The 15,798-nt window shown below is 42.0% G+C and overlaps 2 protein-coding genes across 4 annotated transcripts in view; one reads left to right on the top strand and one right to left on the bottom strand.

The window, feature by feature from the left end:
• LOC128596678 (cytochrome P450 2G1-like) overlaps window positions 1-15,798 on the bottom strand; it is a 28,957-nt gene continuing 13,159 nt past the window's right edge. For all 3 annotated transcript variants that reach the window (XM_053606290.1, XM_053606292.1, XM_053606291.1), the window contains exons 2-10: window positions 12,466-12,690; window positions 11,750-11,912; window positions 9,950-10,099; window positions 7,733-7,893; window positions 7,046-7,222; window positions 5,876-6,017; window positions 4,061-4,248; window positions 3,800-3,941; window positions 1-609 (exon numbers count right to left, since the gene is read on the bottom strand). In XM_053606290.1, coding sequence (XP_053462265.1) covers window positions 428-609; window positions 3,800-3,941; window positions 4,061-4,248; window positions 5,876-6,017; window positions 7,046-7,222; window positions 7,733-7,893; window positions 9,950-10,099; window positions 11,750-11,912; window positions 12,466-12,690 — 1,530 coding nt within the window. In that variant the 3' untranslated portion in view covers window positions 1-427. The remainder of the gene's footprint in view (window positions 610-3,799; window positions 3,942-4,060; window positions 4,249-5,875; window positions 6,018-7,045; window positions 7,223-7,732; window positions 7,894-9,949; window positions 10,100-11,749; window positions 11,913-12,465; window positions 12,691-15,798) is intronic.
• LOC128596680 (serine/threonine-protein kinase 31-like) lies at window positions 616-3,793 on the top strand. Its single transcript, XM_053606293.1, has one exon. The coding sequence runs from the start codon at window positions 1,424-1,426 to the stop codon at window positions 2,201-2,203; it is 780 nt and encodes a 259-aa protein (XP_053462268.1). The 5' UTR covers window positions 616-1,423; the 3' UTR covers window positions 2,204-3,793.

The following is a 15,798-nucleotide window of genomic DNA, read 5'->3' as shown; positions in this document are numbered from 1 at the left end:
CACAGTGAACAGCTTTAAATTCTTTATTGACTTTTGGGTAGCTAGTGGGTGAAGATGAGAATCAAGATGAGAAAGGACTGTAGATCACGTTTGATCATTACCAGGGCCCACACAAAAAGGACAATTGTAAAGACATAGAATCTACAAGAAAAATTTGGTGCAGATGGAAACTTAGACAGACGTGATGAAGTCAGCATCAAAGTTGCTGGCTTCGGTGGAAATCTTGGACAGGACATTGCTTTTCTTCATGTAGAGGATATACTACTGTATAGTTTCAGATGATTATAGGTGATTGTGGAGCCGTGACAGGAAAAATGGTGCCGTCTTACAGGGATGTTGTGAAAGGAGCAAGATGGAGAGGATGGGTTCACGTCGTGAGAGCGAAGCTCTGTTCTTTGCTGTTCTTTTCCTGCCCAGGAGGGGGCGCTCAGCGGGGCACGAGGCACAGCTCATAAGTCGGCGGGATGTTGCCAAAGCCAGAGACCTTGGGAGTGATGTCGATGTCGGCGGGTGGCACTAGGGGGCGTAGAGAGAAGTTCTGAAGGACGGAGGTGAAGTAAAGGAAGAGTTCCATGCGCCCCAAGGTCTTGCCCAGACAGATGCGCTTTCCTGCGGGCACAAGGGAGAATAGAAAGGAACGTCACACCTGCACCAGGGACAGAGGTGTCAGGAACACGTGGATTCACCACTCATTGAGCCTCAGTAGCATTTTTGGGGTGGTGACTGTACCCACTGTATAAATGGTGATTGTAAAAGCTTAATAGGTTCCTATATTTAGGACTTACTAGGACCTGCCACTTGTAGGGACCCAGCACGTGGCAGCTACTTCTCTGATGGCTGGGCCTCCCCCTATTCCGAGATTGAATGGTTTTAAAGGATCATTGTGTTCATTCCAGTTCCTCAAAGTTTTATCAGATGCCTTTAGGTGTCAGACACTGGTGAGGAAAAAAGTGAGAGCTCTCACTTAAATAATGCTTACTCCTGGCAATGCCCCGTCTGATTGCGGGGAGAGAGTCATCTCCACTTCCCAGATGGGGAGCTGAAGTAACTCGCCTGAGGTGCCTCAGTTTGTTCGTGGTGGGGTGAGGTCCAGTTTCCCAGCCGCTGACCTGACTCCAGATCTTTACTGACACACAGGTAAAATGCCTTCGCACAGAAATGTTATGCTTCAGGTGGGCAAGCCACTGTCTATTGGATGAATCTGCCCTACTTTCTGTATTCATATGGCCTCCAAACTAGAGATGCTGCTTACATTTTACAATGATTAAGAAAAAATAACAAAAGGGTAAGTTTTTGCACGTGCGCGACTGTGGCCGAGGTTTAGCCGTGGTGGCGGGTAGAGGGCTGAGGCCCAGCATGTGGGGCCAGGGACACTTTTCTAAAACGTCTGCAGTGGAAAGTGTGAGTTTTTCAGATTGTCTAAATGGACGAAGATACTCATTATGATAAAGTTGAAGATGTGATTGGAAGTCACGTAGAAGATGCAGTAACATTTGGGGCCCAGCAAAAGAAAGCAGCTGCCATGGATTTGGCTAAAAATTTTGAAAGGTCCTTGAAGATTCCTGTAGGTACCAGAATGAAAAATCTGGCAGCTAAAGTGGAAATACTGAAAGAAGTCAGGCACGTCAGCATCAATGTTCGTTTTGGAAATGACCTTTCAGATGCTCTACAAGTGTTGGATGAGGGATGCTTTACTACCCCAGCTTCTTTGAATGAATTAGAGAAATTTTGGGCAGAATACAATCTGGCTCGAGAGAAGATTCAAACTTGTCAAAATGTGAATGAAGGGAATATTTTGATTGCCAAGAGAAATGAAGTGCAGCAGAAGCTGTGCCTGGCAGTTGAAGTTTTTGTTTTGGAAATAGATGAGTTACCTCTTAATAAATGCTTTAAAACATTGCAGGATTTGTCAGCTTCTTTAGAAGCAGTGTATGGACAAGCCAAAGAAGGAACAAACTCTGAAAAAATACTTAGGAAATTTTATGACTGGAAACGTGTTAAAAAACAGGAGTTCACCAATGGTAGAAGCGAAACATATGCTTCTCTACAACGTCTTGTAGCAAGGTTCCAGAAAACCTTAAAGGTTTTTGATCTGTCTGTGGAAGAATCACTGACTTCAGAAGATACAATCAGTAACACTGATGAAATCCTAGAGAAGACCGAGTCAAGTGTTTGCAAAGAGCTGGAGATGGAAATTGGTTGAAAAGAATAATTTGGAAGAATCTGATGAACACGATGGATCTGAAATTGAGAAAATAAAACAAGAAATAACCCAGTTATGCAATAGTGTCTTTCAAGAAATTTATCATGAGAGGGAAAAATACGAGAAGCTGAATACCTTGGGACAGAAATGGTTCCCTGAGCTGCCTCTGCTTCATCCTGAAATAGGATTACTTAAGTACATGAACTCTGGAGGTCTTTTTACTATGAGCTTGGAATGGGATCTTCTTGATGCTGAGCCCGTGAGGAACTTAGCAGCAAGCGTCCTTTGGTATGTTCTGAGGTTAATGGGCAGATAATTCTTTTAAAGGGCTATTCTGTGGATGTTGACACAGAAGCCCAGAGTGATTCAAAGAGCAGCCACCTACCATAGAGCTTGGAGAGAAGCTAAAGAAGAGTCAGGGTTACTACCATTGATGTTCCTGATTTTGTGTAAGTCTGATCCTATGGCTTACTGATGGTGCCATACTATCCTAGGGCAAACTTGAGTGCTATTCAAGCCAGTATGCCTTTAACTTCGGAAGAAGCTTTAAAGGTGATGAAAGGTGTTGCCCAGGGCCTGCATACCTTGCACAAGGCTGCCATAATTCATGGGTCACTTCATCAGAACAATGTATTTGCTTTAAACCGTGAACAAGGAATTGTTGGAGACTTTGACTTCACCAAATCTGTGAGTCAGTGAACCTCAGTGAACATGATGGTTGGTGACTTGAGTTTGATATCCCCTGAACTGAAAATGGGAAAACCTGCTTCTCCAAGTTCAGACTTATATGCTTATGGATGCCTTTTATTATGGCTTTCTGTTGAAAGTCAGGAGTTTGAGACAAATGAAGATGGAATCCCGAAAGTGGATCAGTTTCATTTGGATGATAATGTCAAATTCCTCCTCAGTAGCTTGATATATTCTAGAAGTTCAATGACGGCTGAGCAAGTTTTGAAAGCTGAATGTTTCTTGATACCAAAGGGGAAATCAGTTACAGACCCAGAAAAAGATGTTGAATATTCCCAATGTAAAAAGGAAGAAGAATTTAAGTTAGAGACTTGAATAAATATGAGGAAAAGACAAGAAATGGTGAAGCCAACTTTGATTGATAAAGTAGTGTTCTGTTGTTGTTACAGATGTTCTTTTTAATATCTTTGCTTATTTTTGTTAATAAAAAATCTGAAGATAAAAAAGAAAAATAACAAAAGAAGAAAACTATTTTGTGATATGTGAAATTTCAAGTTTCAGTGCTGGTTCACATACATGCTCATTCATTTAAAAATTGTCATGGCTGCTTGGATAGTAAAATGGCAAGACCATCTGGCTGGAACAATGAAATAATAAAAATATTTTTTATTTGGTTCTTAACAGAAAGTTTGCTGATCCCCGTTTAGTGCTACCCCTATCTACCCTTTTTTTCTAATTATCCGAGTTAACATTTCTATTATTCCCTGATTCTGGGATTCTAAAATTTTGGGGTTCTATAATAGAACCTTCAAGTTACCATTTAGACTTGAACTTCAAATACAGAGCAATGGCTGGAAGGTAGACTCAGCACATACCTGGTTTCAGGAGATCTGGGCCATAGAAACCTACCAGAGGAAAAAGCCACAAAGGCTTCACTCTTCTTGAAGCGACCCTGCTCATCCAGGAAATGCTGGGGATAGAAGGCATCTGGGTAGCGGAAGTATTTTGGATCCTTGAGGACTGAGCCAAGCACGGGAAATACGTCTGTGCCCTGGGGTAAAAAGGGGGGGAAGTTAGGAGAAATCAGTGTTGGATTGTGGGGCTAGGGATCCAGGAGGAAAGAGGGATGTAGGGGAGGGTGACGAGGTGGCAATGAAGCTGCAACCCCACCTTGGGCAGAAGGTAGCCTCGGAAATGGGTGTCTTGGGTGACTTTGTGGGGGACTCCCAGGGGAACAAAGTCTAACAGCCTCTGTATCTCATGGATCACGGCGTCTGTGTAGGGCATCTTGACCCGGTCATTGACACTTGGGATCCGCTGTGGTCCGATTACCTGGTCAATCTCTTCATGGATCTTGGCTGGAAGCATCCAGAAAAAAGGACAGCAGGTGTTTTTGTTAGAGAAGCTGGGACAGATAATGCATTTCTGTCCCCAGGAGAAAGTGAGATCTGGTGTGCAAGTCGTGTGTGCTTGGATGGCCTCCTTCTACTTCCTAACCCGTTAGTGGTGCTCAATAATTCCTCATCCAGCATGGGGGGGTGGGGTGGGGTATGGGTGGCACACAGCCTGGAGACTTGAATGCCAGCTGGGATGTTTGGTCTTTATTTGAAAACACTGAGGACCCATGGAAGACTGATGCGTGAATCCTGGGCCCAGCTGGGCTTTCAAACACAGATTTTTGACTAAATGGGAAAGAGACAGGCTTTTTTTCCCCTGTGTATGGGGAGGCATAGATGGGTAAACCAAGTGAGGGTCTGGGAGAGGCAGCAGTCAGGGCAAAGGTGCTGAGGCAGGAATGTTCCTGCGTAATTTGAACAGGATAGAGGAAATGCCAAACGCTAATGGGACAGTGATGAGTTACACCACTGCTGCTCTTCATGGATGAGTGACCTAGGGCAAATAACTCCACCTCGTGGACCTCTGTTCTACGTCCTCATGTTGGGTGTGATAGTCTGACCATGTGAGGGAGTTGTAAACATCACATGAAGTCCAGTATGCAAGAAATTATGACTGTGCCCAGCACATAATTATGTACTGCATATTGTATTGTTTAGAGCATGCAAGAAAACTCGGACAGTGGAGGTGAGATTAGAAACATTTGAGTGGAAACCGACTAGTCTCTCTTGTGTACCAGGAGAAGTCTTTTGGCTTGTCTTCAACAGTATCAGTGGGAAGAGGGGCTATCGTTGGTGATTTTCCTTATGCCTTAATGAGTTCCTCATTAGTGGAGCTGTGCAACAAGACCAGATTATAATCTGTGGGCTTCTATTGTATTTTGGCAGGGTAGTTGGCTCAATAATGGCCATCAAAGATGCTCACCTCCTACACTCTGGAATATTACATTTGTAAGGGTTACAAATATACAAAAGGTACTTTGCAGATGACATTAAACTAAGGATCCTGAAATGATCCTGAAATGACCTGGTTTACTCAGGTTGGCCCTATATTAATAATCTGTACCTGTATAAAAGAGTGGCAGGAGGATCAGAGTGAGAAAAGGAGGTGTGACAACAGAAGCAGAGTCAGGTTTGAAGATGTCGTGCTAATGGCTTTGAAGCTGAAGGAAAGAGTCATGGACTCTGTAGAACGTGTACAAGGAATGCAGCTCTGAGAAAGGGAAGGCGTCAACTTCTAACTGGGGTTCAACCTAGTGAAAGTGTATTTGAACTTCTGAAGTGTGAGATAATGAATCTGTGGTGATTTGTTACAGCAGCCATGGGAAGGAAATGCAGACTCCAAGTGGGACATTACATTAAAGGGCGTCCCAAACCTGACCAACACGTGACTTGAGGGAGATGGACTCTGTTTGATTTTGGTAAGACAGTCAGTGAAATAATGCCCATTACTTAGAGATTTTGAGACTCTGTGTCCTGAGGATCTAAAGAGTGAAGATTCGCAGACTGTGGGATTCTAAGTTTTCGCGTTACATCTTCCTTCTGATGAGAGCAGGAGGTACCAGATAAGCAGCCCAGGGTGGACACTCACCTTCCACCTCAGGATACTTCATCAGAAGCAAGAATCCATAGCGCAGGGTGGAGCTCACAGTCTCTGTGCCAGCAAAGAGGAGGTTCAGAGTGGTGAGGACCAAGTTCTTGTGGTTGAATTCTGTGTGGGGATTGTTTTGATCCTAAAAGTGAAGGGGGATAGTACATAGAGTCATTGTCTTCTGCCTTGATCTTCTTATTTTCTCCCTGTGTGTGGGGAGGCATAGACGGGTAAACTATGAGTGTGTGGGAGAAGCAACAGCTGGGGCAAAGGTGCTGAGGCAGAAATGTTCCTGGTGTGACAGAGGAACAGCAAGGCAGAGGCAGTGTGGGGTGAATAATGGGGAAAATGAGGGGAGAAGAACATTGCATGCCTTGGAAGATTGGAAAGTTTTGGGACATTTGTGTATATGATCATCAACTTCCAAATGCTTAATGTTCTATTATATGGTAGAAAAATATAAATTTATAAAACTCTAAGAATTGATGATACTGATGTATTAAGTTTCTAAATGTGTACATCTCTAAGCCTTTAGCCTTTTAATTTAAAACTCTTCAGTTTCAAGACTTAAAACTTGTATCTTTTCCAAATTTTAATATTCTAAAAAGGCTACTGTTGTAATGCTATGGCACAAATGATTAGAAAAGTGTTAGATTTTAAGTTTCTATTTTCCTAAAATTTCTACATTCAGTATTTATTTAATTTAATTTTTTTTTTTTTTTGAGGCAGAGTCTTACTTTGTCACCTTTGGTAGAGTGCCATGGCACCATAATTCACAGCAACCTCAAACTTTTGGGCTTAAGTGATCCTCTTGCCTCAGCCTCCCAAGGATCTGAGACTACAGGCCCCTGCCACAAGCCCTGGATATTTTTAAAGACAGTATCTTGCTCTTGCTCAGGCTGGTCTTGAACTGCTGAGCTCAACCAATCCATCCACCTTGGCCTCCTAGAGTGCTAGGATTACAGGCATCAGCCACTGCACTCAGCCTCTTATACCTTTTAAAGGTATAAGAACTCATACTTTTACACTTTCTAGAATTCAACTGCAGATATAAGTGATCTATTTGAAATAATAACTTGGTCTTTTCCCACATTTGTAGATGGGTTTAACGGTGCAGGCAGTTGAGAGGGAGGAGGTGAGAAGGAAGGATTCGGGAAGGGGAGGAGGCACCTGGTGCATCTTGATGAGGAAGCAGTCAATGAAGTCCCGTGGGTTTTGGGGGTCAAGGGATGCTTCGTTGATCTTGACCTTGGAAGCAACAAAGTCCTTGAGCTCCTCTGTCAGGTAGTAGATGCGATTATGTCTTCCTGGCAAATATTGCATGATTCCAGGAAACATGTTGTATAGCTGTGGGAACCGGCAAAGGGGATTTGTCAGTGGTCAGCACCAGGGCCTGAGTGGAATCAGACAGCTGGGCTCAACATCTGGTGCTGGGTCCAGGAAGTGACTGATGCCCTTTTGCTTCTTGGACATACAGTCCAATAAGCATTGGTTCCCCCTTACTGTGGCTTCACTTTCCACCATTTCATTTACCCTCAGTCAACTGAGGTCTGAAAATACTACATACAATAAATGACAGAGAGACAGAGAACTAGCACATTCATGTACCTTTCATTAGAGTATATTATACTTGATAAACTTTATCATAGACAGGCATGTTTAGGAAAAATTTAATATGTGGGGGATTTGGTACTATCCACAGTTTCAGGTATCCCCTGGGTGTCTTGGAACATATCCTGTGGGGATGGGGGAACTACTGTACTCGCCTCCCACAATTGTGGGAGGATTGAGCAGGGTATAAGAAGCGCTTAGTCAACTGTTGTTGGTGGCATGGGTGGAGAGGTGGCTAGGTGGCACCTGTGTCCAGGGTGTGCTGAACTCAAAGAAATTCTCATTCATCAGCTGCAGCAGGTGCAGGAACTGCTTATCCTCATAGTCGAAGCGACTTCCAAAGACAACAGAACTGATGACATTGGAGACGGTGCGGCTCAGGAAGAAGGTGGGTTCGATGGGGGCACCTGGGTGATAGAAATTGTGTTGGAAGCATTGATTAGGAAGAAGGGGTGTGGAATCATTCCGTCATGGATTTGAGCCCAGCTGTGTTTCTTAATAGCATGTGTGAGGTACTTCATTTTTGTGTTTTGAATCTAGATTTCCCAATCTGCAAATTGGTTTAGGAACCACTTCATTTGTTCACAAGGATTCACTATAACTATGCACATAAAATGCTTCCCCGCTGTGCCTGGCATATAGTAAGCACTCAAGAAATGCTGGCAGAGCTTAATAGTTATGTTTTGTCCTCATTGCTTACGTATATGGATTTTGGAGAGTCATGTATTTGTGAAAAGAAGTGATGGTAAAAGGCAAACTAAAAAGAAAAGAATGCCTGAATTCTGGGTAGCTCTACCACTGATTGACATTTGGGCTATTAAGAAAATCCTTCCCTAGGCCTCAGCTCCACCATGTGTAAAACAGGCTGCTAGTCACATCAGAGGATTTGGAGGTAATTTCTCTGGAACAACACACATATTCACCAATTTAAAGTTTCACAACAAATTGCTGTGGGAATGTGGACATGTGTGGCCTTTATATAGACCCTGTTTAGGTGAGGGACCTCTGATTTAGAGAAATGTCTCTTTCTATTTCTTATCTATTTAGCTCTATATTTCTCAGCCTCTGTTCTTTTCTCTGAAGGCATCGTGTTTCCATGCTTTATTTTTTTGGTGGGGCTGGACTTCTTTAAAATATAATAAGATGATTATAAAGCTTCATATTCTCAAGATGGAAAAGTTCTAAAGATTTCTATCACAGCAATGAATATACTCAATACTGTTGAACTGCACATTTAGAAATGGTGAAGATGGAACATTTTATTTTATGTCCTTTTTTTTGGTTTTACTTTTGTGTTTGTGCTGTTTGTTTGTTTGTGCTTTTGTGAGACAGAGTCTTACTGTCTTGTGCAGGCTAGAGTGCCATGGCATCAGCCTAGCTCACAGCAACCTCAATCTCTTGGATTCAAGTGATCCTTCTGCTTCAGTCTCCAAGTAACTGGGAGTACAGTTGCCCATCACAACGCCTGCCTAATTTTTCTCTTTTTCATAGAGATGGGGTCTCATTCTTGCTGAAGCTGGTCATGAGCTCCTGAGCTCAAGTGATTCTTCTATCTCAGCCTCCCACAGACCTAGGATTACAGAAGTAAGCCACTACACCTGCCATATGTGTCTTTATATAATATAATGAAATTTGATCCTGTCTCCAGAAAGGGGTATAAAATATGCATATGATATCAGGAGCTCACAGACTTTGCGAGATCCATTGATTAATATTTCTGGACATGTCTCTACATGTCTTCCATGTTCACATTTTTTCTCTGTCTCTTTGGCTCAAGTGCAGGGTGTCATTGTAGCTTACAACAGCCTCAAACTCCTAGGCTCAAGGTATTCCCCTGCTTCAGCCTTTTGAGTAGCTGAGACTACAGACAAATCACCATGCCCTGCTAATTTTTCTGTTTTTTTTTTTTGTGTGTGTGTGTAGAGACAGAGTTTCACTTTATGGCCCTAGGTAGAGTGCCATGGCATCACACAGCTCACAGCAACCTCCAACTCCTGGGCTTACGGGATTCTCTTGCCTCAGCCTCCCAAGTAGCTGGGACTACAGGCGCCCGCCACAACGCCCGGCTACTTTTTTGTTGCAGTTCGGCCGGGGCCGGGTTTGAACCCGCCACCCTCGGTATATGGGGCCGGCGCCTTACAGACTGAGCCACAGGCGCCGCCCATAATTTTTCTATTTTTAATAGAGACAGGGTCCCACTCTTGCGAAGGCTGGTCTCCAACTCCTGAGCTTAAATGATCCTCTGACTTTTGCCTTTCTGAGTGCCAGGATTACAGGTGTGAGCCACCGTGCCTGGCCCATGTTAACTTTTAACACAAAACCTCACCAGAAATCACAGTGAATCCTTAATATTTTCTATCCTCTCCCATGCCAGACCTTTCTTCCCCCAAGGCCCATCTCCTCATGACTGGGCTTTCTGTAACCACCAGTCACCTAGCGTCTGCCCCCTTGTGGCCTCCTTACCCTTGGTCTTCCGCAATTCCTCCAGTAGGTAGCCGGCCTCTTCCTGGATCCTCTCCTCAATGCTCCGCTTACCCATCCCAAAGTCTCGAAGGATGGTCAGAGAGAAGCGTCTGAGAATCTTCCATCTATCTCCATTGGCCATAACAACACCTGCAGGGATCTTAGTGTCAGGCTTCTGCCTCCCCTCCCCTTCCTGTGTTTAACTTTGTGCTAGACAATGATGGAGACAGATTATGAAACCTCTAGATACTATTGTCAAGGAAGTCCCTCCCAATCCTCCAGGCTCAATGAAGAGACTAATATTCCCTCCCTGCAGGATCCTCAAAACCAGACTAGACTGAGGTGGGAGAAAAGGGAATCTCTTTAGGAGTGATGGAGGACATCAAAGAGAATTCTTACAAGAAGCAGACATGGAACTGAATGAATGAATAAATAAGTAAATGGATAAATGCATGGAAGCTGGAAGGAGGTAAGCATAGAATGTATCTAGAGTAATATAAAATCAGATACTAATGTTTGTGAATAACACTTGGATTCTCTAGACACACGTACATATGTGTACACAGAAGCTCACACTTCTACATCAATATATCTAAAGAAAAAGGGTTACCATGTGGGAAGAAATATTTCAAAATTACCAAACGTATGCATTGATTACAATCTCATGCTAATGCATTACAATTAAATCTTTCTTTCCAGCCATCATTTATCTATTTCAAATCATCGATCCATTAAAGTTTCACCCAGCTATGAAGTCTTTCATCCATCCAACCACCATCAGACATTCATGTCATAAACTTTCTTTTATTCACCAGTCCACCAAAATAATTTCAGTCAATATCCACTAATGTATGTATGAATGATGCATGGGTTAATGAATGGATGGATGAAATGATGGCTAGAGAAAGAGAACGTTAATTGATAGATGTGTAGATAACTGAATAAAAGATGTTTGTATAGATGAATAATTAATAAATGAGTTTTCAATGAATTTTTGTATCAGTGGACATTAGGAAGAAAAGGTACAGGGATAGGTAGATGAAAGGATGGAAAGAATGGAGTGAGCCTGCTTGAAACTGAAGGATCTGGGCATTTAGAGATGCTTGTATTGGAGAAATGAGTCTACCTAATGAGGGGACAAGGGACATATGAGTCAGGTATGTGCATGTGTGTACGGAGATGAAAAGTAACACTGGGGGCAGTGCCCGTAGCTCAGTGGATAGGGTGAAGGCCACATACACCCAGGCTGGTGGGTTCAAATCTGGCCCAGGACAGCTAAACAATGACAACTGAAACAACAAGAACAACAACAAAATAGCTGGGCGTTGTGGCAGACACCCGTAGTCCCAGCTACTTGGGAGGCTGAGGCAAGAGAATCTCTTAAGCCCAAGAGTTGGAGGTTGCCGTGAGCTGTGACGCCACAGCACTCTACCGAGGGTGACATAGTGAGACTCTGTCTCAGAAAAAAAAAAAAAAAAAAGAAAAGTAACCTTGGCTATCAGGGTTTTAGGGGCTACAGAAAGAATATCAGGCAGTAATCTAAGAATAGAAAGAACAGAAGTGACCCAGAAAAGACTCTAGAGACAGATGGTGTAGGTTCAAAAAAAGTGGATGCACCACTTACTGTGTAACATAACCTAACTGTTCTTATCCACAGACTTTTCACTTACAATATAGTATAATATTAATAGCTCTCCAAAAGGAGATGCTGCAATAATTCATGTAGAGCAAATATCAAAGAACTTGGAACATAAGGAGTACATTATAATCATTTCTATTTTCATTGTTGTTGCTACCCACCATGACCTTGGAAGTTTCGCTCTATGATAGCCAATTCTCCACGGCCACTGAACTCATCTCCTTGGTCTACCAGAGCTTCCTTCACTGCTTCATGTCCACATAACACCACTACTGGCCGAGGTCCCAGGTACACAGTGAACACGGGGCCATATTTCTCCCTGAGCTGGGAGTGAAGGAAGACACAAAAGGAGGTGTTAATCGGAATACCAAATGTAGACCAATCAAGGGTTTTAGACGATGGAGACTTCAGGGTGATATAAATGTGGGAATAATGAATAAAGCTAACCTCTGGGCTTGGAAATACTACTACTGGGAAAGGGGCACAGAAATCTTGGGTCCTGTGATCTTGGGCAAGAACCCACCAACAATTCCTGAAAGAATTAGATACCTCATATTTAAATATTAAACCAGGATTAGAAGTATTCCAAGACTCATGCTTCTCCCTGAAATGGTAAATTTCTCGAATGTTTCAATTTCATGACACTAAGTCTCAAAGTTCTAAGACAACCTGGGGTCAAGGGTCTCTGTAGTCCTTAAATTTGTGAGAGTCTTATTTCAATGCTCTAGGAATTTTTGCTTCCAAATTTTATGATTCTAGAATTTAACGATGCTAAGGTTTGGCAAGTCTGTGTTTCTAAGAGTCTATTTTTGATATGTCATGAGATTCCATGTGTATCCAGCATTATTTCCTTCCAACCATAAGAGAAGAGACTCACCTTCATGAAAGACTGAAATGTGGCATCAGGGTGAACTTGTAGCAGGTTCCCCAGGAAAGGTATTGGTGTGGGACCTGGGGGCAGCTTTCCTCCCTTTTTGATTCGTTTCCAGGCAAAAAGGATGATCAGGCAAGACAAGCAGAGTTCCAGAAAGATGGTCAAGGCTTCTCCCAGCTCCATGGTGGTAACAGGCCAAAGGGTTGTATTCTGGGCACCAGATTCTGCCTAAATAGGTTCTGGGAGATCAGCTTACACAAAATCTGAACACCCTGGGATTTAAATTTTCTGGGCATGGATGCATCAGGAAAGACACTACTTTATCTGGAGGATGATATATAACCTATAATCTTCCCATCTGAATAAAGGTATATTGTTTTACTATGTCTGAGTACCACCTGTATATTTATTTAATATAGAAAAGTGACTATCATGTTTAACAACTTAAAGTTATTCAAGAGGGAAGGTTGACCTCTTTCTCTCCTTAACCAAAAAATTAGCTGTCCTCTATTACACCTATTAAAATACCTGTGTGTTAGTTATTGAACACTGCATAACAAAACAACTGAGAACTTAGTGGCTTAGAATGAGAATAATGCTTTGTTATTTGCCACACTTTCTGAGTGTCAATGTAATTTAATTCCATCACCTTATATGTCCATTGGGAAGTCTTCCTAGTGCTTATACCTACCCCAACTTCTCTCACTCTCAAACTTTAGGTTAGGGTGTCAGCCAAGAGCTATGGCATGTCAGATCTTAAAGAGGTCTTAAAAGAAACATTTTAGTTCTGAGTTTCTCAAATGTTTTTAGTCCAGGGTTTCTGAGAACATTTTAAATTCAGAATGCAGTGGTACTTCCAATCCCATCATGGAATACAGATTATCAGGTGGGAGACATTGCAAGATTCTTTGGAAAGAGGATAAATGTATGGATTTAGAACTTGCAAGTGATGATAATAAATATATTTAACAACCGGGCAGCATAGATAGACACTGGTTGGAGATGGAGCAGGCCCCTTTACCTGCTGAATTATGGGGTGATTGATCCTGGAGAAGTGGCTGAGCTACCCATTTACCACCTGCTATAGTTAGGATGCTTGTGGCCCCAAACTTGATGTTAAAATTTATTCCCTGTTGTTGGAGATGAGATTTCATGTGAGATTTTTGTGTCGTGGGGCAGATCCCTCATGAATGGCTTGGTGCCCTCCTCAAGCTAATGAGTGAGCTCTTGCTCTGGTAGTTGCTTGAGTGCTTGTTAATAAAAAGAACCTGGTACCTTCCTACCCTTCCCCTTTACTTCCTCTCTCACCGTGTGGTCTCTGCACATGTTGGCTCCATTTTGCCTTCTGCCACGAGTGGAAGAAGCTAAAGCCCTTCCCAGAAGCAGATGCTGGCATCGTGCTTCCTGTACAGCCTGAAGATTGAGAGCCAAGTACTCTTCCTTATAAGTTACCCAGCCTCCATTATTGCTTTATAGCAACATCGAATGAACTAAGACGCCAACCTCAGTCAAAAGATGCCTCTGACAACTCAGAGGGTCACACCAATGTGCATATGTTAAATTGTAGTACTAGGCCATGTTCTTCATAAGTTGCCTTCTTTCTAGGACAGGAGCCTCAAGGAGGCTAAATGCAGAACTTGTAGGTGAGGAGCAGTGGCATAGTGGAGCTTATTCAAGAGCAGATTATTAAATGTTCAGTAGTTATGTGAAAATTATGTAAACCAAAATTGAATGCATTATTTTCTTTTGGAAGAAAGTAACAAATACTCAAAGCCCATCACTTCCTAATTATTTTCCCACATGCTATTGAGATTAATTATGTAGGGCAGCGCCTGTGGCTCAAAGGAGTAGGTCACTGGCCCCATAAGCCAGAGGTGGTGGGTTCAAACCCAGCCCCAGCCAAAAACTGCAAAAAAAAAAAAAAAAAAGATTAATTATGTAAAGTGTGTCTGTTGAAGATATTTGCCATAACTACACCAGCTCTCCAGGATATTCTTAGACCTATCCTTCACAAAGACCAGCGTAATCCTCCACCACAAAAGTAAACCCACCCAGAAAATTTTGATCAAATTCCAACTTCCACAGTCGCAAAAGGATTAAAAATGTCCACCGGACTCTCAAAAAGCTTATCAATATTCTCAATTAATGTGAATGGTTTAAATTGACCTCTAAAAAGGCACAGGTTGGCTGACTAGATACAAAAACTCAAGCCAGATATCTGCTGCATACAAGAATCGCATCTTACATTAAAAGACAAATATAGACTCAAGGTGAAGGGATGGTCATGTATACTCCAGGCAAATGGAAAGCAGAAAAAAGCAGGCATTGCAATCCTAGTCGCAGACGCAATAGGCTTTAAATCAACCAAAATAAGGAAGGATAAGGATGGACACTTCATATTTGTTAAAGGTAATACTCAATATGATGAGATTTCCATTATTAACATTTATGCACCCAACCAGAATGCACCTCAATTTATAAGAGAAACTCTAACAGACATGAGCAACTTGATTTCCTCAAGTTCCATAGTAGTTAGAGATTTTAACACCCCTTTAGCAGTGCTGGATAGATCCTCCAAAAAGAAGCTAAGCAAAGAAATTTTACATTTAAACTTAACCATTGAATATCTGGACTTAACAGATATCTACAGAACATTTCATCCCAACAAAACTGAATACACATTCTTCTCATCAGCCCACAGAACATACTCCAAAATCGACCACATCCTAGGCCACAAATCTAACCTCAGCAAACTTAAAAAAAATAGAAATTATTTCTTGCATCTTCTCAGACCATCATGGAATAAAAGTTGAACTCAGTAACAACAGGAATCTGCATACCCATACAAAAACATGGAAGCTAAACAACCTTATGCTGATGAATAGATGGGTTATAGATGAGGTTAAGAAGGAAATCACCACATTTTTGGAACAAAACAACAATGAAGACACGAATTATTGGAACCTCTGAGATACTGAAAAGGCAGTCCTAAGAGGGAAATTTGTACCACTGTAGGCCTTCCTCAAGAAAACGGAAAGAGAGGAAGTTAATAACTTAATGGGACATCTCAAGCAAATGGAGAAGGAAGAACATTCCAACCCCAAACCCAGCAGAAGAAAAGAAATAACCAAAATCAGAGCAGAATTAAATGAAATTGAAAACAAAAGAATTATACAACAGATCAATAAATCCAAAAGTTGGTTTTTTGAAAAGATCAATAAAATAGATAAATCTTTGGCCAAACTAACCAGGAAAAAGAGAGTAAAATCTCTAATTTCATCAATCAGAAATGGTAACGATGAAATAACAACAGACCCCTCAGAAATTCAAAAAATC

The sequence above is a fragment of the Nycticebus coucang genome, chromosome 10 (assembly GCF_027406575.1).
Source record: "Nycticebus coucang isolate mNycCou1 chromosome 10, mNycCou1.pri, whole genome shotgun sequence".
Lineage (NCBI taxonomy): Eukaryota > Metazoa > Chordata > Mammalia > Primates > Lorisidae > Nycticebus > Nycticebus coucang.
The sequence above is the reverse complement of the archived record's forward strand: the minus strand, read 5'-3'. Positions and strand labels throughout refer to the sequence as shown.

Excerpts from the sequence above, each read along its gene's own strand:
- LOC128596680 (XM_053606293.1), top strand. The coding sequence starts at position 1,424 with ATGGACGAAGATACTCATTATGATAAAGTTGAAGATGTGATTGGAAGT.